General features: G+C 42.6%; 1 protein-coding gene across 4 annotated transcripts in view; it reads right to left on the bottom strand.

Moving 5' to 3' along the window:
* PDGFD (platelet derived growth factor D) overlaps positions 1–12,386 on the bottom strand; it is a 139,173-nt gene extending 126,787 nt beyond the window's left edge. The window contains exon 1 of one of the 4 annotated variants that reach the window (XM_071434188.1): positions 11,662–12,386. In XM_071434188.1, the coding sequence (XP_071290289.1) occupies positions 11,662–11,791 (130 nt within the window). In that variant the 5' untranslated portion in view covers positions 11,792–12,386. The remainder of the gene's footprint in view (positions 1–11,661) is intronic. The other 3 variants (XM_071434186.1, XM_071434187.1, XM_071434185.1) reach the window with 3 other exon arrangements.
* Positions 12,387–21,543: the final 9,157 nt, after the last annotated feature.

Below are 21,543 nucleotides of genomic sequence, written 5' to 3'. Positions count from 1 at the left end.
GTTCAGCCAAGCCCCCAGTGGGAGCTCCCTGGGTTTCCCGGAGTCAGCTCTTTCACCAGCCCCACTCATGCCCTGTGAAAAGCTCTGCCAGCTGCTGCTGCCCACACGGGAACCTCTGGCAAAAACAATTTAGAGAACTCCCTGGTTTCACATGCTGGCATCAGATCCTCCATTTTATCTGGCAATTTTAAGCAACTTTTAACGGGAAAGAACATCAAGTCAGCAAGATAATGATAATACTGTGGAGTTCATAGTGCTTTGTCTTTTAAGAACAGGCTTTGTGTTAGCTACAGTAACTATAAAATAAAAATTAAAAAAAATCTACAATACTGATTTATAATAAACAACTGAAGGAAATGCTTCTCTCCCAGCTTTGGAAACAGAAGGGAAGGAGAAGTTGCATTAGGTGACAAGGCTGGGTATCTCCCTAGAATGAAGCAAGGCAGCTCACAGTATTTTTGTTCTGGTGTGGTCAGATACCTTTGAAGCTACCTGCAAATACTTTTTTGAAATTGATGTGCTAGCAATTCATTGTCAAAACTGCAATGACATGTACTTAAATTTGCAATCATTTCACTGTAAAAACATATATAGAAATACATTTTGTCTCACTTCTGATAAGAAAAACAGGTGACACTTTTTCCCTTGCCTAAGGTAAACTTTAAAAGCAATCTGCTTGACAAGGTTTAACTTTAGAACCTGCAAAGGTTGGTGATGGTACAAAAGATAGCAGGAGAATCAGAAAATGGCACGGTCATTGGAGACAAATCCTGAGACAAGATCCCTGTACAAAAATAAAAGGGAGCTCCTGCGAGCCTTGAAAAATATCCTGCACACATTGATAAAAAGGCCTTTAAAGTCATTCTTCAAAAAAATAAACTGAACTGACATATCCAGTCATTGTGATTTCTTCTTCGTGACCTTCCTCTATATCCTTATGCACTAGATGAAACCAAACCCAGAGAACAAAAGTACAAAGTAACAAAACCAGAATAATAGCTTTCCCTGTTTTGTTCCAGGGTTTCTTCACAGAAGAGACTGCTATTTAACTCCCGGATCACAGAAGTCATATTCAGGCAAGCATGTGAAAACCAAGATATTTGATTTTTATACAGGACATCACACTGTCATTTTGTGTAATTCTTTGTTCCTCAAAACTGGCTATTCACGTGCCCTGTTATTTTACCTCATGTATGGCACATGGCTCTCAGTCTGCAAAAACAGGGGCAGCTCTGAGCAGGAAAGTAGACAGGAGGTAGGACAGCACAGACAGCAAGGCCACAGCAATTTAAGGGTGGCTGCACCCTGGTAAGGATCTCCAGTCTTTGCCCATCCATGGCTGTGGGTAGCACTTCTGCCTCTCCAAGCTGCCAGGGCTCAACCCTGACATTGAAACTAAAGGTATTTACATGCAGTGATATTGCCTGCAGGAAAATATTGTCAAATGCATGTACACTGCCCAGGAAAGGCTTACTGTGTGTGCTGTGACCAGTGAGGAGACTGGGGAAAGAGCAGGGAACAGCCATACTGATCCACTTCTCATCCTCCTTTGCTTGCCAGTGTGGGAACAACACAGGTACACGATCAGTCCTCAGATGTCTACTAAAGTATAGCATAAGGTTCCTCTGTGGTGCAAAAAATTTTATTTCTGGAGTGATGCTTGTTTCTATGTTGTCACATGGCCAAGAGAATTCCTCATTTCTTGAAGTCTGCTGGGAGGCAAGGCTGTATACCTGCCATGCAGGTCCAAGAACAGACTCAAGACACCTTAATATTACACAAGGGTTCTGCAAAGATGTGGTTGTCACTGCAGCCACTTCTCAGAGGCACCACTCAAGACACCCTGAGTATACTGTGAACAGGGTGTGTGTGCTGGCAGAGAACTGACTCTGGAGGTTCAAACGTTTGCACCGGCTAATTATGTAACAGCAGACCACACACATACCTGGAGCAGCCAGATCACTACTATATATGATGCTAGACTTTTGTATTTTGCTTAAAATAAGAGTTTAATTTTCCAGGATCTTATAAATGTCAGGAACTGGTGAGAAATGCATATCATGTCAATAAGCTCTCCTGGGTGATAAGTATTAATTCCAAACAAAAATAAAGCCAAGCCTATTCAGGTACAGAGCAGTTTCCTTCCATTAGGAGGATGAAAAAAACAATCCCTTTCCCCTTCTCACAATTTCAAAGACCTCTTACTAGAATAGCAGTGATACATGCATATCTGGGGGTTTGGGAACCCCAGGTCACACCATATGGCTAGTGACGAAGCAAACCAGCATTTCCCTGTGCAAACTGCCAAACATTCAGAAACAAAACAAAGCAATGTGAATGTGGCTAACAGAGCAAGGGAAGAGGCTTACAACCTGATCTACAAAGGGAAACAGTGCCATAACTTTGGGGTTTCTATCATCTTCAAAGCAGGAAATTCCCTGTAGGCTTCTGCAAGGAGGTCTTAAACCCTTTTACTGACATCTGGATGTGTGAGTAAAATCACTCCTATCAGTGATTATCCCTGCTGTGGAATCATGATTAAGAAGCTGTGTTGGTCCATCTCCACAAAGAATGCCAAGGCATTATCACCACCTACTTGCTGTTCTCACTCAGCCTTACTGCCACTGGTTTGCTAAGGCAAAGGATTTATCTTTCAAGAAAACTGGCTGAAAAAGTAAGGGCAGAACAGTACATAAAGGGTTTCTAGATCCCACAGTACATCTGGTCATCAACATTCTGTGTATCTATTTTTATTCCTTCTCTCTAGCCAGTCTGGGTCTCTGCTTCATCCTCAATCCACTTTTTTGTGAGTCACATCAGATTAGAAATACATTCAACTATGAGAAAAATCTTTTGCAACTGATCCAAAAAGAAACAATAACAGAAACCCCCACATATTACATTTGGAGCCTCTTTAAAAAACAAACAGAAACAATGCAAGACACTGAAAAATATGGACAAGTTTCCTTATGGTCTTGTTTAGAAATGTACTGCAGCTGAAGTCACTTGTAGGATATCCTGTGGGTGACACATAAGGTAGTCAGTATAAGAGAAAAAGAAACTGGACATCTGAATACAAGGCTTTGTTCTGCATTTTTGCTACACAATCTCTAACTACATCAGTTACCCCTCCACCTCTATCAGTACAAAGGATTTGTTTGGATTGTCTCAATGTATGGACACTAACTGAACATCCTACCTTTGAGTACTGTACACAAGCCCCTCACTACAAGAAAGAAAAGGAGGTGCTGAGGCACATCCAAAGAGAAACAAAACTCAGGTAGGGTCTGGAGCACAAACCTGACAAGGAGTGACCAAGGGAACTGGGCATGTTCAGCCTGGAGAAGAGGAAGTGCAGGTGGACCTTATCAATCTCTGCAACTCCCTGAAAGGAGGGTGTAGCCAGGTGGGGCTTGATCTCCCAAGTAACAAGCAATAGGATAAGAGCAAGTGTCATTAAGCAACACCAAGTGAGATTTTGACTGAGTATGAGGAAAGATTTCTTCACTGTAGGGGCTGTCAAACACTGGAAGAGGCTACCCAGGGAAGCGTTTTAGTCACTACACCTAGAGGTATTTAAAAGATGTGTAGATGTGACACTAAGGGATATGGTTTAGTGGTGGGCTTGGCAGTGCTATGTGGCCTCAATCTTAAGAGTCTTTTTCAAATTAAACATTTCTATGAATGTTTGATTGTATTACAAACTCATCACTGAATTCCTACGCATTTTATTCTATCCTGTATTAACTCATGTGAACTGTGTGCCAAGCCTTGCCACAAGAAGTGCTGATGGAAGTTTTGTCATTGATTTTAGTGCAACAAAAGTCAAGATGGCTATTTTTCAAGTTTTTCATGGACCTAGTGCTTAATAAATAGTTTTACAGAGTCTCAGCATCATCAAGTCCCAAGGCACAGCAAGATTAAAACACACTGGCATGAAGTTTGAACGGAAGGTAAAAGTGTGTCCTCCTCCACCATCTCCAAATACACAGAGCTCTAATTAACAAAGCAGAAACATGGGATGTTGGCCTTCACAGCGTGGGATACAGATCAAAAAGGAAACATGAAACTGAAGATTACTCAAGTACAATAGGAAGCTCAAGATCATGGAGCATTTATTCACTACCAAAAATATTAGAGCCAAACCCAAACTCCCAAGAGAAAGTGTCTCCAGTTTCACACTGAACAGGACACTTCCTTAGCTTTGTAAACAGGAGACTGAGTTGAAACAAACTGCCAAACAACTCTATTTCAATCCAGTATTTCAGCTAAGAGAACATCACCAGAAGCAATGATCTAAGTGCTCTCTTATCCAAAATGTGGTGTAATATAATCAACCTGACAGATACAATAGCAGGAATTTTGGAGGCAGTTCTTGAATACAGCTTGAATCAACTGACTAAAAGATTACTACTAAATTTCCCTGCATTAGTGGGCAAAGTCTTACTACAGAGAAGGCCAACAAAGAGTCTTCATGGTATTTCTTAGGACTCCTTTAGCATCCTGATGTCAAATCCCTGCAGGTGCACAAAAGCCAGAGCAAGCCAGGGTAGCCCTTATTTGGGGTTGGGGCCATGCTAATTTTAGGAATCAAAATCATTGAGCTGGTCTCAATGATCATTCTTGGTCTCTTCTAAATAAATATATTTTGTGATTCTGTGATAGGCGAATATCTATTTTGCTATATTAGAAGATATTGTAAAGATAAAAAATATATTTATTCTGCAAATGAATGTACAAAAGACTCATGCCTATGATACGTATACTTTTTTTATTTTGATAGACTAAATACAACTAACAAAAATGTAGCAACAAAGCCTGTAGAAAAGCCAAGGTTGCATATGCCTTCTTTGCCTCAGTCTTTGATAATAAGACCAGTTTGCTTTGGGTATCCCGCCTCCTGTACTGGAAGAGAAGAACAGGGAGCAGAATGAAGCCCCACCAATCCAAAAGGAAATGGTCAGTGACTTGCTACACCGCTTAGACACAAGTCTATGGGGACAGATGGGATCCACCCAAGGGTCCTGAGAGCTGGCAGAAGTGCTTACCATACCACATTCCACCATTTATCAATAGTTCTAGCAAATCTGGAAGGTCCAGTTAACTGGAGGTCAGCAAATGTGACACCTATCTACATGAATGGCCAGGAGGATACAGGGAAATACAGGCCTGCCAGCCTGACCTCAGTGCAGGGGAAAGTCATAGCACAGCTCGTCAATAGAGTGTCCTCATGCAGAACATGCATGACAGCCAGGGGTATCAGGCCCACTCAGCAAGGCTGTAAGAAAGGCAGGTCCTGACTGACCAGCCTGATCTCCTTCTGTGACCATGTGACCCAGCCAGTGGATGAGGGAAAGGCTCTGGATATTGTCTGCCTGGACTTTTATGTACTGGGTTTCCTTGACTGGAGACCAAGCGCCCATCAAGCCTCTCTATCACTCTCCTTCTCAGTAGGACAAGTGAGGGAAAGTAAGACGGAAAACAACTTGTAGCTTGATGTAAGGCACTTTACTAAACCAAAACAAAAAAAAAAAAAGCAAAAATTTGGTGTGTATAAACAAAGAGAAAAAAGTTTATTCTTTACTTTCCTTCAAGGGGTGATATCCAGCCACTTCCCAGGAAGAAAAGTTGCAGCACGTGTAGTGATTGCTCTGGAAGGCAAGCACTGTAAAATAAAAAATACCCCTCATTCCTCCTCGCTCCTTTAGCTTTTATATCTGAGCTGATGTCATATGGTATGGAATACCCCTTTGGTTAATTTGGGCCCAAATTTGTGTGCCATCCCAGGACCTTTCTCACTCCCAGCCACTTGAGAGGGGCAGAAGGTTAGAGAGACAGCCCTGATGCTGTGCCAGCACTGCTCAGCGGTAGCCACAACACTGCTGTGTCATCCACATCTTTCTAACTACCAATGCAAACCACAGCACTGTGAGGGCTGATGTGGGGAAAATTAACTCCATCTCAGCCAGTCCTGAGACACTTTAGTAAGGCTTTTGACACCATATCCCACAGAATTATCCTGCAGAAAACAGATGCTCATGGCTAGGAGAGGTGCATTGTTTCCAGTATAAAAGACTGCTCTATTATCCAGGTCCAGAGAGTGGTGCTGAACGGAGCTACATCCAGCTGGTGGCTGCTCCCATGTCAGTACAACAGAGTTCAGTCCTGTTGAGTATCTTTATTGATGCCCTGGATGAGAGGAGCGAGTGCACCCTCAGCAAGCCTGCAGATAAAAGCAAGTTGGGCAGGAGTGTTGGTTTGCTGCAGGGTAGGAAGGCTCTGCAGAGGGATCTGGACAGGCTGGATCGATGGCCCAAGGCCAATTGTAAGAGTGCTGAGTAAACAGCTGGGCTTGATGGTCTTGGAGGTCTTTTCCGACCTAAACAATTCTATGATTCCTAATTTTGCAAATACTGGGTACACTCGGTTCATAAAAAATATACGGTTATTTTTACTCGCCTCATTTACATATAAGCTAATCCAGCTTTCTTATCACACTGTCCTGTATGACTTGAACCCCTTGACTTCAGCAGAATTATGAAGATGGTCAAAGTTAAGCACATGATGAATATTACTGCACTAATGATCCCCTGTGAATTTTCTATTTATGCCTATTCCTAGATGCTTTATGAAACACAACATCTCTGTGGCAAAACAGTGGAAAAGAACTCCCAACGTTATTTTAGATTTTCAGCACTGTTCAGTTTCTACAAATCAAAGCAATACAATTATTAAGTTTTCTCTTCCAGCCCTTTAAGGATTAGTTGGCCTAATTCAGTTTCACAGTAACACTTAAAAAAGCCCCAAATGAAAACCAAGAAGTTTCAAGAGACTGAAGAATTTATAGTGACTTACACTATGATATACATCTGCCTGATAAAACATATTTCAAGTTCCTTTAGAGAATTCCTCTATGCTGCTTGCTGCTGAGTCAGGGTTGGAATTCTCATGCAATATGCTTTGATATTTCAGTCCAAACTGTTAATTATACAGATAAGAGACACATCAAAGTCAGATAATTGTAGACCAAAGTGCTTTACTGCAGGGAAATTAGTAAGGCTTTTTTTCAAATTGATGAAGCCTGAAATACATATTTCTATACAAAATCTAGAAAACAAGGAAATAAAACCTGTAAAAACCAGTTTATTTTGGCCATTTTACAGTTGACACAATTTTATGTTACCAGAGTCCTCTAAAGAAATGTATACAAGCCTATTATAAAAGAACTCAGTAAGTGCATTCCAAAAGTGATGCTCTATACCACTAGTGATACCAGAGACACTTCATAGAATCATGGAAACATAAAATCACAGAGTCACGGAATGGCTTGGGTTGAAAGGAACCTTGAGGGTCATCTAGTTCCAATCCCCTGCCATGGGCTCCCTGCCATGAGCAAGGACGCTTTGCACTAGACCAGCTTGATGAAACCCCTTGAATACACCTCTCTGGGCAACCACATCTGGCCCCACCACATCCACAGTAAAGAATTTCTCCTAATATCACAGAATCATAAGATGGCTTGGGTTGGGAGGGACCTTAAAGTACCTAATCTAAATCTATCCTCTTTAAAAAACCAACCAAACAACCAAAAAACAGAAAACAACACAATCTTCTCCCCAGACAGACATTTAACATTTGTTTGGTGAGAGAATAGTGCCCAAATTACCATACACTTTTTCCTGTGATTAGGCATCAGCCAATACAGGGAAGAAGAGGGTAGAGTTAATGGCATACATCCATTTGGACTGGGCCTTTAAGAGCCAAAAGCTGTGGGCAATTATCCAGAATTGTAAAGTACAGATTTTTCTTTGTATTTTGGTGGTGCACAAGCAAAGCAAAGTTTGAAAATTCCAGTTTTTTTTGATTCATAATGAAAACCACAAGAGCGTGGAATCTTATCATGAGTCATCTCATGTTATGGTTTCAAATCCACATCAGAAGATACTCATTCCATGGCTTTCAGTTGTTTACATACTGAAATGACCTGACACTACGCTGTCTGTTCTGTTCTGTCTTTTCTTTGAACTCTGGAGTTCAAAGTATGTATGGTGATGCTTAGTCTGAAGATACAGACTAGGCATACTTCCCTATACTAAGCAGATGTTTATTCAATAACTGATAAGAAAAAGCATGTGATGTTTCAGTTAGACATTACATAGTAAATAATATTATTTAGCACTTTTTATCTTCTACTTTTCATCTCCGAGTACACATCAACAACCAAAACAGGAGAAACAAAATACCAGACTTCTTGTAATTAGGCAGTATTACCTGCATACTGCAAACTGGGAAACTGAGTCAAAATAGCACAGTGGAAGCATCTGGAAGACCTCTGTGTTATTCTGAAAGTACTTAGCTTAATAGCATTAATAAACACTCTAAGTGAATACCAGTACTTGTGCTATAAATGTCGCTGGCACCTCCAGGACACTTTAAAAAATTGATTAGTGCTACACTGGACTGCTGAGTCATCAATGACCGTCCTTCAACTAGAACAAGAGGATGTCTTGTAAGCAAGTTATTTATATTCTTAATATCTTCAGCAGAAAGTAGAGTCCGGTTAGGTTTGGTAGTCATTAAACAGCAATTTTTGTACGAGCTGCCCTCCTCCATAGATTTCTAATCAGATCAACTTCAGTCTTAAATAAGAGCAATTACAAATAGGCCAACTTCTTTTAGTCTGAAAGAAGAAAGGCAATACTGAATCACGCACACTACAAAGGTTTGTTTTGGCCAGAAGCAAGACCAAGCCTCCATATTAAACTCTGTGTATGCAGTACCACTAAGTTATCCCACTTGGAACTGGAACTCAAAGGGTTGCTTTATTTTTAATAAAATGTGCAGGTGGCCTTGAACTTCCCAAGATATTTTTTTGAAGCTGAATAGGCCGTGTTTCCTCTTCTCTTTTAATTTCAAAAATCTAATAATCATGATCATTAACCCCGAGCACAATATTAAACTACTTTTTATCTTTGCTGTGTGTTTTGAGACTGTTGTAACACATTTACCCCAATGTACTGCATGCTCTCAGATCCCATTCTGTATTATCATATCTGCAAATATTTACAAAGCAAAAAATACTGCCTGACTCAGCAACGAAACTCACATGTCTTTCATGCTGTTCCATATAATTGCTTCAGACCAAAACAACACAAAAACACCACTGCGAATTACAAAAGACAGAAATACTATTAGTGGCCTACAGCCAACTGTGGTCTAAGCATTTGTTGGTGAGCCCGTCACATGCATGCAACATTTGGAATACTGCTCAAAACCTCTGGCTGTACAAATATAGACCTTCAGTCAAGGAACTCAAGCAAGAGTTTCATTTGAGTAAAATCAGGGAGATCAGCAGCTGATCTGCTTTAAATGTTGCAACCCCACACAAGAACACACCGTCCTTTGCAAAGAAAAAGCAACAAGATTCCCAAGCACAGGAAGAGAGCAAGGCAGCAGCATGCTAAGGGTCTGCACTTCAATGAAGTCTGTGACCTCTTCAGAACACCCATAACATCCACTCAGGAATTGCAGAAGTGTCCGACTTTAGCTGTAGGCTTCAAGGCTCACTAGCACACGTCCCAGCAAAGATGAAAAGTAGGATGTAACTACACGGAGATCTGCCACCTTCCAACAGCCCCGGTATTAGTCCCCCTGGTACCCACAAAGATCAACCACTACAAGTTGCTTTGGGTAGTTTTAGAGATGCAAAGCTTAATCAAATTGTTAAATTATCACAACTAGGAAGAAAGCAATTAAGTAGTAATTTCAGAGGCTGGTTCTCTTCATCACTCCAAGAAGCAAGTTCACCACTGGAAGTCTTCTGAGGAGTAAAACACCCGTCACACTTCCATTAATATGAAAACTTTATTTATATTAGGGGTTAGTGATTTCTTCATTGACTATACAGAGATGATCAGAGTAATACACATCTTGATGTTCTAAGTATGTAAGTTTTCAATGAAAAAGCTTGTTTGAAGTTTGAGCTGGATGGAAGCTTGCTTAGACATATTCAGAGACAGTCTCAGGTCTATGAAGATGGCAGGCTAAAAAGTCATGAAGCTTGCTAAAACACAGAATAATTTTAAACAATGAAACAGAAATAACAAATATGTACTTTTATTGCAAACACATACTTTTTTTTTTTCTTTAATGAGATTAAATTTGACTTCTTTATCAAAAAAACTGCAATTCTATCCTGCTTCCCGAGTCAACATTTCCATTATAAGAAAAAAATCCTCCACCTTCTCTAAGTCTTCTTTCAGTGACTAGGAAAGGGATAAAAATATTATTAAGTTCAATATGGCTCCAAACTTTAAACAAAAACATCTTCCTAAATCAACTGTATACCCATTACATGCATTGTATACATGCTGGAAAATAAACACTGGCAAATACAGTCTTGGAAATGGCTCAAGGGCCTGGGTTTTTGAAAAGAGTTTATAAAATATATAACTGCTGTCAACTGGAAGATGTTAACTTCAAGATTGATGTTAACTTTAACTGTTCATTTGCAAGGAGAACATCCTGCATTTCCTCGTCGAAGAAGGTGCACGGCAACGTGCAAAAGCAAGCTCTCCCACGTGAGGCGGGAACATTCCAGGCTGCTCCCTGGCCAGTGCCCATCGCTCTTCCCAAACTGAAAGTCGTGGATTCTAGAGGTGAATTTCAGCAGCGCTATGTCTATGCAGTCTCCCCGTTCGCTCCCCGTGGGGTCACGGCACACGACCACGTTCACGGAAGGCACCTGCGTCCCGCACTGCCGCGCTGTGACCTGGCAGCACCTCGGCTGTCCAGGACATCCTCTGCCGGCAGCTCCCGGAGGGAACCGCAGCGGAGCTCAGGCTGAAAACACCCTTCCCACGGTGTCCGAGAGCCCGCTGCCGCCCTGATGGGCGCGCACCATCCCCGGCCAGCACAAGGGACGAGGCCAGTCCTGGTGGGGCAGTGCCCAGGGGAGCACCAAGCCCTGGGCTCAGACCCTCCGCTCGAGAAGTCCCCTAAACCGGCGAGCAGCACGCCGACAGCCCTTACAGCAGTCGAAGCCGGTGAGGCTGTGGCAGGGCTGGGAGACGATCCTGCTCCCCCCAAGGAGCCCTGGGGCGACGGCAGCGCCCCCGACACACCGCCCCTGAGAGCCCCAGCAGCGGCGCCCGCGCGGCCGGAGCCGCCACGAAGCCGCCGCTCGCCCCGCTCTGCCCCGCCGCCGGCCCATCACAGGCACACGGGGGACACGGGCCCAGGGGTGCCGAGGGACGCCCGGCGGGGCCCGCCTGGGCAGCCGGGACCGAGCACTCCGCGTTGTCTGCCCCCCCGCAGACCAGAGGGGACGCTGGGGGTACCGCCGACTCCCAGGAGACCTCCGAGAAGTTTGGGACCGCCCGGAGGTGCAGCCGCCGGGCAGAGTCGCCCCCTCATCCCACACCTCCCTCCTGCCACCTGGCCACACGCTCCCGGACGGGCCGCCGGGACCGGACCCCGGAGACCGACCCCACGACGTGGTTGAGCCCCCCGGGACGGGACCGGACCGCGGACCAACCCCAGTCGCCCTCAGGGCAAGCGGCCCTCGCTCCTGGGACAGGGGAGCGGCAGCTCCGAGGCACGCTTAAGGGCTACCCCCGCAAAAGCAGCCCTTGGGAATAAACAAAGCAGCAGGACACCTACCATCTCGCCTGATGTTGGAAGCCCGCAGGGCTTTTATAGATCCGCTCTGGGCAGGGGCGGTGGTGCCCTGACGGCTGCAGAAGTTCGCACAGACGACGGCGTAGAGCAGGAGGAGGATGAGCAGTTGCATTGGGACCAGCTGCGAGCGGGACCGTGTCTCTGCGAAGAAACGGGCTCTCCTCTCCCGCCGAGGGTGCTTCCCTCCTTCGTGTTCTCTTCCCCCTTACCGGACTTTCTGATTGTTGCGGGTTGCTTGTGTGTTTGGGGAAGTTGTATGCGGGGGGCAAAAAAGGCACAATCCCCGCAAAAAAAGCTCAAAACCCCGGAGCAGGCGAAGCAGCGGTTACCGCCACCGCGCTACTCTCCAAGCTGCCTCAAAACTTCCTGCATGCTGAACTCTCGGCTGCCCTTCTGGGCCGGCCAAACTCGGCAGAGGTGCGCAGCGCCCGGGCCGGGACCGCCGCCCACTCCCCTCGCCCAGCGCGGCCGTGCCCCGGGAGCAGGCGGGGGCTGCCACAGCCGCGCTCGCCCGCGGCCGCCGCGGGGCTGCACCGCGCCTCGCACCGCCCCCGCCCGCCGCGGAGCCGCCGCCGCCGGGGTCTGCAGCGCCGGGAGCGCCCCGCTCTCCGCGCCGGGGGAGGAAAGGGGGCCCGCGGGAAGGGGGCGGGAGCGGTGCCCGGGCCCTCCCTGAGCTGCCGGCCGCGCCGTCTCCACTCCGGGCAAAAAGTGGCAGGAGGGATGGTGCGGGGAGGGGGCTGTCCCCGGTGCGGAGTGAACGCTCCCGGCGACTGGATAGGACGGGAGCCGTGTGCCAAGGGCTCTCCGCCAGCACAGGGGCCGCGCACCCGGCGGTCCCGTCACCCTCGGGCCCGTGGTGGCCGCCTAAAAGTCATCGCTGGGCCGAATGCCTCAAATCTCTGAGCTGTGCCAGGGCGGGTGGGAAGACTTAGTGGGACAACTGGGGAATAATCCACAGTTGTCCCGGGGAGAAATATACGGGCTTCTCCTGTCATGCCAAGCACTGTCCAAAGCTTTTCATAAAAAGTTACTTCTTACTAATTTATACCCTCATTCAATTGGGTCTGGCATTAAAATATTGTATTACTGCCTGGAAGAGTTTAGGTCTAAACCAAAGGTATGTGAGAATTGTAATCAGATTGCTAGTTTAATATTCTTTTTCTTTCCATTAGTTGCAATGAAAATAATCAAAAGGAAGATGCAAACCCCCCCCCCCCCAAAAAAAAAAAATCGTGCTCAGGTTTTAGCAGTTCTCTAATAATTTTCCCCTACTCAGTTTATTTCTTACAACATTTTATGCAGTCTTAGCCAGTCTAACAAACGGTTATATGCTGCCAGATCTTTAACAACATGAAACATCCGTCATTAGCAGAAGAATGTCAATATGGTGCTGTATCAGGAGTCTTGGACGAGTCGTGCTACACTGTGAGTTCTGCCTCTGGCTGTGTGAAGCATTTTCTCCAAGAGCATGCTAGGACGACAATGGGACTGAAACATCTTGTATGTCTCAGGAAACCAGTAGGGTGCAATTCTGTTATGCATAATTCATGCTCCTTTATCCCTTTCATGTTCCCCAAAACTGACAGCGAACCTAATCCTGCTCCCATGTGGTAGATAATGGAAAGACTCCAACAGTGCTTCATTTGTGAGCAGATGTGACTATATTTTAGGTGCCCATTTCAGAGGGGAGCTAGTGAACAGAGGGAAGGTGGCCAATTCAATCATCCAAGTAGAAACAGAATGTCAAATAGAGGACACAGAATGAATGAGTGTGGGGGAGCCTGGGAGATGTTCTCTCTTCATCCAGTCAATGGGTCTACCTCTCTCCAGTTACCTTACAAGGAACTGCCAGAAAATGCCAATAGAATCCCTGCTCCCCAACTCTCTTCTGACCTTTACCACAACTTCTCTTGCCTTTCTCAGTGCCTTGAGGCTCTCCTTCTCTTTTAGATTCGGGATGCTGGAATCTGTAATTGGTTCTCTTTGGGGAAGTGGTCATTTTAATGTGGAAGAGAAAGATGGACAGATTACCTTCCAGCCAAAAAGTCAGACAAAAGATGTTTTGACAGTATCTGAGCAATTGCACAATTCAGTCAAGAAATGGCAGTATTTCCCAGGTTGTTTCTCTTTCTGTATTGAAATTCATCCATATAAATTTGCTTATATAAAATTCATATGTCTTCCCAAGACCTGGTATAGAGACAGTCTCTCTGGCCCCATGCCTTGCTGGCTGCAAAGGTCTAACTTTAACAGAAGAGTAAAAGACTTTTGTCTTTAACAGTCCACAGCTGTTTGGCTGACATGCTCCTTGGCTTGATAGAGACAAGTTTAAACTTCCTCAAGCTGACCAGGGCACAGAAGTGAGGTTTCCTCAGTACTTTTTTTTTTCTTTTTTTTCTTTTTTTTTCTTTTTTTTTTCTTTTTAAGAGTACATACTGTTTTGGTACATAAGATGAAATTCCTGTTTATGTAGCAGAGATACCTGGTTGCTTAGAGACTTCTCAAGCAAAACAGCATGAGGCCTCATCAGCTAGACGATGATGGATGCAGGCAAGTGGATTCCACCACCTGTGGCTTTGATACATACTAAGAGGATGTAACTCATATCATATGCTCACAGTACATTTCTGTTTCTCCCTGTACAAAGCATAGGATAGTGCCACTCTTTCTTAAATCAAAAAATATTTCTGTAGCAGACAAGTCTCTTTGTCAGGTCAGAAAACAGGGAATAACATTGTGGGGTCCAAAACAGAGGCCTAGCTCTATGAATTATCAAATATTTATTTTAGCCCTAGTATAGAAAAAACCCACAGATTTTCCAGTTTGATGTACAGGTGAACAGAAAGATTTTGGGACAGAAAAGCAAAACTAACATACATTGGTAGACTGTTAGAGGAAAGGCCTGCGTTCCAATGACTGTGGCTACAGCTTCTTAGTTCACTTTCAAAACCACTAGACCCACTAAAAGCCAGAAAAGTGTCTTTGTAATAAGGTGTCATAGAACCCCCATCAAAGAGAGAGAAGTTTGGATTAGACTCAGACAGTTTTATAAGCATATCACTGGGTCTTTGCTTTCTGGCAAAAATTCTAGCACATTGGCTAATCTGCATTCTAAGTGCTTGGAATAATTTAAAGCATCAGGTGGCTTCTGTAGGAAGACCTATAGCAAGTCATGGTTGCTGCATAAAAGGACACACTGATGTATAAGTGTGATAACTTAGGTAATTATAGATTTGTCTGCTCAATTGGGACCCTAATAAAAAAATCTTCACATAAAAGTCAATTAATAGAAGTTAAAATGAAAATAATGTAATTGTTTTCTATCAACCTGGAAAATCTTACCATGCCAACTTGGAAATCTGGTTGACAAGCAGAATAGCATCCAATTATGGCTTTCATAACTTACCAATTGGTACTGCATGATTTGAATCATATGAAATGAAAGCCATGCATACTAAGTATTTTCAAAACTTCTTAAATGACAGGCTTAAAAATGTTTATGAAAAAGGGGAAAATTATTAAATGGATTCTCTTTGAGAGAGTGCCACTTAGACTAATTTTTTACTTCTGCACTGGTTTACACTTGTAGGCACACAGTTTGTGGTAATTGGGAGTGGGGCTGCGGCTGAGCCTCATCCCCAATGGGCCACAGCTGTGCAGGGCAGGTGAGCAGCATTGGAGGTAATGGGACATGGAGTGCCCAGGTGCACTGACCAATCACCAAAGGGAACAGAGGGCACACAGGTGCAATGCATGAGCAATCAGGGTATAAAAGGTTGGGCTGAAGAGCAACAAAGAGCAGACCTTGAAGCCTTTTGGTGTGCTGTTACTCTGTATGGGCAGGTGCTTTCTGAAATTTTATGGTCATACTCTGTGTATAGTGGCTATCTCAACTGTGACATATGCTGTGACATGTATTTCCAACAATGACCTGTGAAAATTGCAGCTATTACTGATGACTACTGAAGATGACAAAAACTTTGGGGGAGTAACAATAGGATGATTTATAGTGTTGGTGATATATTGAGACAAATGTGTAGTTACTGGATATAAGTGTAAAGCTGAGCCCTGGCCCAGTTTATGCATCAAAATAGCTACTGGCAGCACTTCCCAGTGCCTCTGGAATCTACCTCACCTTGTTTTAGTCCCCTGAAAGTGCCTGGTGTTAGCCAGTTGCAAAGTTTCTCATTGTTTATGGAGAGAATTGGGTTCCCATCAGAGGACCCTCTAGCCCAGAGGTTTTAGGCAATCATGCTGGGGTGGTTTGGAAGGTCCAGTTTCTCTCCACTGACAATGAAGAGAGTACAGGGGAAAAACACATCCATAGTTATAGGAGAGAGTGTTTAATCCTAGGAAGCACTGATGCAGAAAAAAATGATGGGGGTAGATTATCAAGAAAGTCAATGGGCTGTAGCAATCTCTGTTATCATTTTTTGACTGGGAGATGCTCCAGAGTAATGCAGTTTGTCTATGGAACACAAATGCACTGTTTTTCCAGAACATTTAAGCTATGTTGATTAAGTAGCAAAATCCAAGATATCTGTGAGTTTTCTCTGGGATCCTTGAATATTTATTTTAAAAAGAGACTATCAGTTAAAGTAGGGGCATTATGCCTTCTTCTGTTATTATTAGACTGCTGCCTCAAGTTCCTATGAATAAAGTCTTACAAAGGATCATAATAAAGTGAGAAACACTGAGAGGAAAACCACAGAGTTAGCTGGAGGTTGAGAAATATGCCACTCAGAGGAAAGCTTAAAAAATCACAAGCTGTTTAGCTTGTCAAGGAGAAAATCCAGAGGGGTCACATCTACCTCCCGGAGGTAGGATATTGATTCTAGAAGGCTATTTTGTCTAGTGGACAATGACATATCAAGGTGAAAGCTGGAGACAGACAAATTAAGGTTAGAAGTAAAAGACACATTTTTCTCTGTGGAAAGCTATGGAAGTATCAAAGTTCTTCACCACTGAAAATCTGAAAGGCAAGAGTTGATGTTTTCCTAACACCAGTCAAGTGGTTTCAAGCTGTGCTTAGGAACTCTTGGGGTCTATTGATCACTTCTAGAAAGTCTGTAAAGGCAACAGTGGAAAGAATGTTCATATGTTCTATACTACAAGCCACAGATAAATTTTTAAGTGATTCTGCAGTTTCTTGGAAAACAACAACTAAGAAAAATAAAGCTCCAAGGATTAATTTCAGCCACTGTGATTTTGGTTATATAGGAGGGCAATGACCTCATCCCCTAGTTTATAATCTGTGACAAAGATGTAAGAATGAGCAGAGGTACATAGAGTAGGATGGAGAAAAATCTCAAAATTGCTGAAATATGTCTTAAGTAAACAACTGTAACCATGATGGAAGACCAAAAGAATGTAAGGAAAATTAGACCAAAGCCATTCTATGTCTGGACTTAGAAAACACAGGCAGAGTCATGTGTTATTAAGAAAATTGCCCCAGGCACCATGACATCAAGAAAAAAAGTGCAGCACAGGGATCTATGGCCAGATTTACTACCTGAGCCTACAGGCAGTGATTCAAAAACACAGACAGAAATTCCCCAGTGAAACTGATCATTTTAGGTGACCAGACCTATAAAACACAAGCTCAAGCACTGCTGTCTGGTATCACTACAAATGTAGAATTGATTTGTGGAACCTCATGTTAAAGCACTGAATATTAGATCTGGGCCACAGACCTGCAAGTGGTGCTGCTGTTTGTCCTCCTCCAGCGACCAGCTGTGCAAGTGGCTTGTCTGGCCCATTCTTGAGAACAGCTGCAGGCAGGTTTGATTTGTCCAGTCTTCTGATTTTCCTTTTTGTGCCTGCACTGCTACAGGATGCTGGGCCCTTCTCCCTTTTGTATATGTGCTTCTGATCCTGACTCTTAAATGACTTTTGCTGGCTTTATGTAACTTTTGGACAGTTTTCCACTGCAAATGTTGAGACAAATATTGCACCAACATGCATATAGGAAGGGAGAGAAAAACAATATCCCAAGCTGAACATGCTGATATATTAAATTGTGAGAAACTGTCATATCACTCAGACTGTTGCCCTGGTACCTAGTGACAGTACCAATTGACATCTAGTGTACATGCAATATTCAGAGTCATGCTTTCAAAAACTGAATATAATCCACAATGAAATAAGAAATGTTGCCTTCCTGAGGTCAATTAGGGTTTTTACCCCCCCTTTATATCAGTGGAACCAGCATTTAGACATAAATTCAGGTTTAAAAATACTGGGCTATGTTCTCTCATAAGTTTTTCATAATAAGAAAGTAATAGCTTCAAAAAGACTGCATTTCTTCTGTAGACATAATACAGTTTGACTTCTTGCATTAATAAGCCAAACAGTTTTTCTGTCTGACCTCCTGCTTTGTTTGCTTAAGAGTGTGGTACCTTTTAGAAAAAGAAAAGATCAAAACTTTATTTTAAAATAGGAAATCAATTTTACAGTCTCTTAAGACATAGAATCACCCACCATCAGTGTTAGGTAATTCAAGTGATTAATGACTGGTTTTAATATGGTTGATTTTTTCCTCTGGATCTTGTGTTGTCAATGAACAGTAATGGTTTATCAGGATCCTGTGCTGAGTTTTAAATATTTGGATGTAAGTAATCTGAAACTATTAGTTTGGATTTAGTAAAAGAGCTGTCCACAAACACTTGTATCATCTACCTAACCACTTGTGTTATTTCTGTGATCAATTTCTTTGCACCTGTCAAAATTATGACAGATTTTGTCTTCAAATACATTTGAGTTAGAATTTATCTAAAATTTTAGATGTCAGTTTTCTAGGAATGTTTTAAAACTGGTAGTATGAGATTTCTAGAATCTGAGGTTTCAGACTCAGAATTTTTAATGATAATTCCTGCTTTCTGTCTGCATGTTGCCAATATTACTTTACAAATAAAACAACAAGTTTTAGTAAGAACAGTAATGGTGTAGGTTCTCTGTGTGTAATACTGCCCAGACATTCCTTCTGGACTGCTCTGTGTTCTCTTCTCTGGGGCAAGATGTATTTGCCTTCTCTTGACTTCAGCATCTTTTTTTCTTCAGCATGTTTTCAGCATGGGAACACTTTACAAGTTCTGTAAATTATCTTGTAAACAACTTAGGAGATATCACCCAAGCATTATTGTAAAGACTGAAATGCATCTTGATGCTGAAGCCTGAGAGCAGTAACTCATGTCTTGGCACAACAAAGATGGCATGTGAACTTGGCATCTACTGTGTTGCAGTTTGTGCTCAATTCAGAATACATGTAAGAGATCAAATATCTTCAACTTTGGTGATGGAAGATTTCCCTTCAATTTCCCAAGGCTGAAGTTCTGAGCAGCCATCATACATATGGGTCCTATGTAAATTCCTCTACACATCCACCTAGATAATCATAGCTTTATTGAAATATTTTAAGGATTTTATAAGGACTGAACCTTCTAGTTATGCAAAATTCTTTCCTGTCCTCTGGAGTTACAGCTTGCCTTTAATCCTTTGTTAAGTTCAACAGAACATCACTGACTCATATTGTTGACAGTGTTCCAAACTGCCAAGCCATGATTCTGGGCTTTTTTTGGTTTTTTTTCATTCCTTTATGGGTAATTTCATTTCTTTTTGAGGTCTGGGCACACATGTGCAGTATACATATTTCCTCAATCTGATCATCCAAGAACCTTAGCCCTTTTTTTTTTTGTTTTTCTTTCCCACTTAAGAATTTTCCAACACCACTTCATAAATAGGAAAGATTCTGGCTAGCAGTGAGAAATGTGCAATGCAGAATGGAGAACAATTTTTCCATTGCTGACCCTCTTGGTAATGAGTTTAGTTATGTTCTTGGAAAGCGAACTTGTCATATTCTCTCTTCATTTTCCTGTATGTCATAGACATAGCAAAATGAAGCCTTTACAGTCATTTCACAATCAATAATTTGACATAATTAAACAGAAAAATCCAGAACATAAAAGTAAAAAAGGCAAAACTCTGAGGCTCAAAATTCAGAGCTTTTATCATAGAATCATAGAAGGATTTGAGTTGGAAAGAACAGTAATGATCACATAGGGAAACCTCCCTGCTATGGGCAGGGACATCTCTCACTAGATCAGGTTGCTCAAAGCCGCATCCAACCTGACTTTCAGCATTTACTGTAATGGGACTACCAGAACTTCTGTCAGTGACCTGTTTCAGTAGCTCAGCACCCTCACAATGGAAAAAAACCAAAACAATTATTCCTTACATCCAATCTGAACCTCTCCTCTTTTGCTTAAAACCATTGTCCCTTGTACTGTCATTACAGGTCCTGGTAAAATGTCTCCCTGATCTTTTCTATAAGTCCTGTTTGGGTATTGAAGGAAGTCAATAAATTCCTCCCTGAGACTTTTCCCGACTGATTATTGCCAGCTCTGTAAGCCTTTGTCTGTAGGAGAGGTATACCAGCCCTTGGACCATTTTCAGGGTCCATCTCTGGACCTGCTCTAACAGGTTGCTTTCTTTTTTGCACTGGAGCATCCAGAGCTGGATGCAGCACTTCAGGTGGGGTATCACAAATGGGGAATTGAGGGGGGAAACACCTCCCTTGCCTTGCTGGCTATGCTTCTTTTGATGCAGCTGAGGATGTGGTTGGCTTTTTGGGCCAATAGCACACATTGACAAGTCACATCCCTTTTTTCATCCACTGATGAAAGTCCTTCTTCATAGGGTTGCTCTCAATCCATTTATTCCTCCAGTCCGTATTGATACTGGACATTGCCCTGACCCACATGCAGAGCCTTCCAGTCACCCTTGTTGTTGTAAAATGTACCTCTGCACATACAGTTTGGGTTTGGTTTCTTTAATAAAGATTGGTTTAGATCATAAAAAAAACCAGAACGCATATATAACTGATAAAAATATACAAGCAACCAGATTTTCAAATTGACTTGATTTATAAATATTGAGAAAGCACACAAAGCATGCTCAAGATTTTCTTTTGAATATATGCAGTTTTTAAATCAGCTTGCTAAGAAAAAAATATTTGAATCTGCTTTGGATGGCAATGAGAGTCTTCAACTTATCTTAGGGGCACCAGTGAGAATGACTTATCTCTGGTTCCAGATTAGTGGGAATACATTCAGGCCGCCCAAATCTTTCTTGAGATCACATTGTCATAGAGAGGAGTTGAGTGCACAGTTTTATGCACACAACACATTAACACACAAACTAGTTAATCACCTGGCATTGGTTAAGCAGAATTTATGCTGGTACTGTGCTAATGACCTTGCACTACCATTAGACTAAATCAGTCTCCTGGGGGAGAACCCAACAAGGCATACTAATTCAGTGCATTCCTAGGAAGTAGCATGTACAGTAAAATATATTTTGTCATTTATTGAGCTCCATTTTTAATTCAAGAAATATTAGATTAAATACTATGGCCTCTCCAGAGACCTCTAGAATGGCAGAACAAGATAAAAACATGCAGTAGAAAAATACAAGGAAAAGAAAGATTTGTGCATTCCTACAGCAGTTGTGGACATTTTAAAATACCGATGTACTCAATAAACAAATGTCAGAGTAGTCTGCTCTAAACATAGATTTAAAAAACAAAACTTAGAACGGTAAACAAAGCTTTGAGGGCTAAATCTGATTTAGACATTGTATATTCCATTTGCAGTCAGGTGCCACCAGAGAGCGCTTGATCCAATATGCCATTTTCATAATTAACTTAGAAGTGTTGAGTTCCCCTAACCCTTCCCTACCTCCAATGGCCTTCTTTTTGCCTTGTAAGACAAATGCAGATGATTAGCCCAGACTTAGGTGTTTATCTTAAGAAAACCTAAGTTACCAATCAGGAGTTAGAACATTTCTGAAATAAAACACTTTATGAAA

This window comes from Agelaius tricolor, unplaced genomic scaffold, assembly GCF_023055355.1.
Source record: "Agelaius tricolor isolate 1412-34295 unplaced genomic scaffold, bAgeTri1.0.p SCAF_9, whole genome shotgun sequence".
In the NCBI taxonomy this organism is placed as follows: Eukaryota; Metazoa; Chordata; class Aves; order Passeriformes; family Icteridae; genus Agelaius; species Agelaius tricolor.
This window is presented reverse-complemented; position numbering and strand designations above follow the sequence as displayed.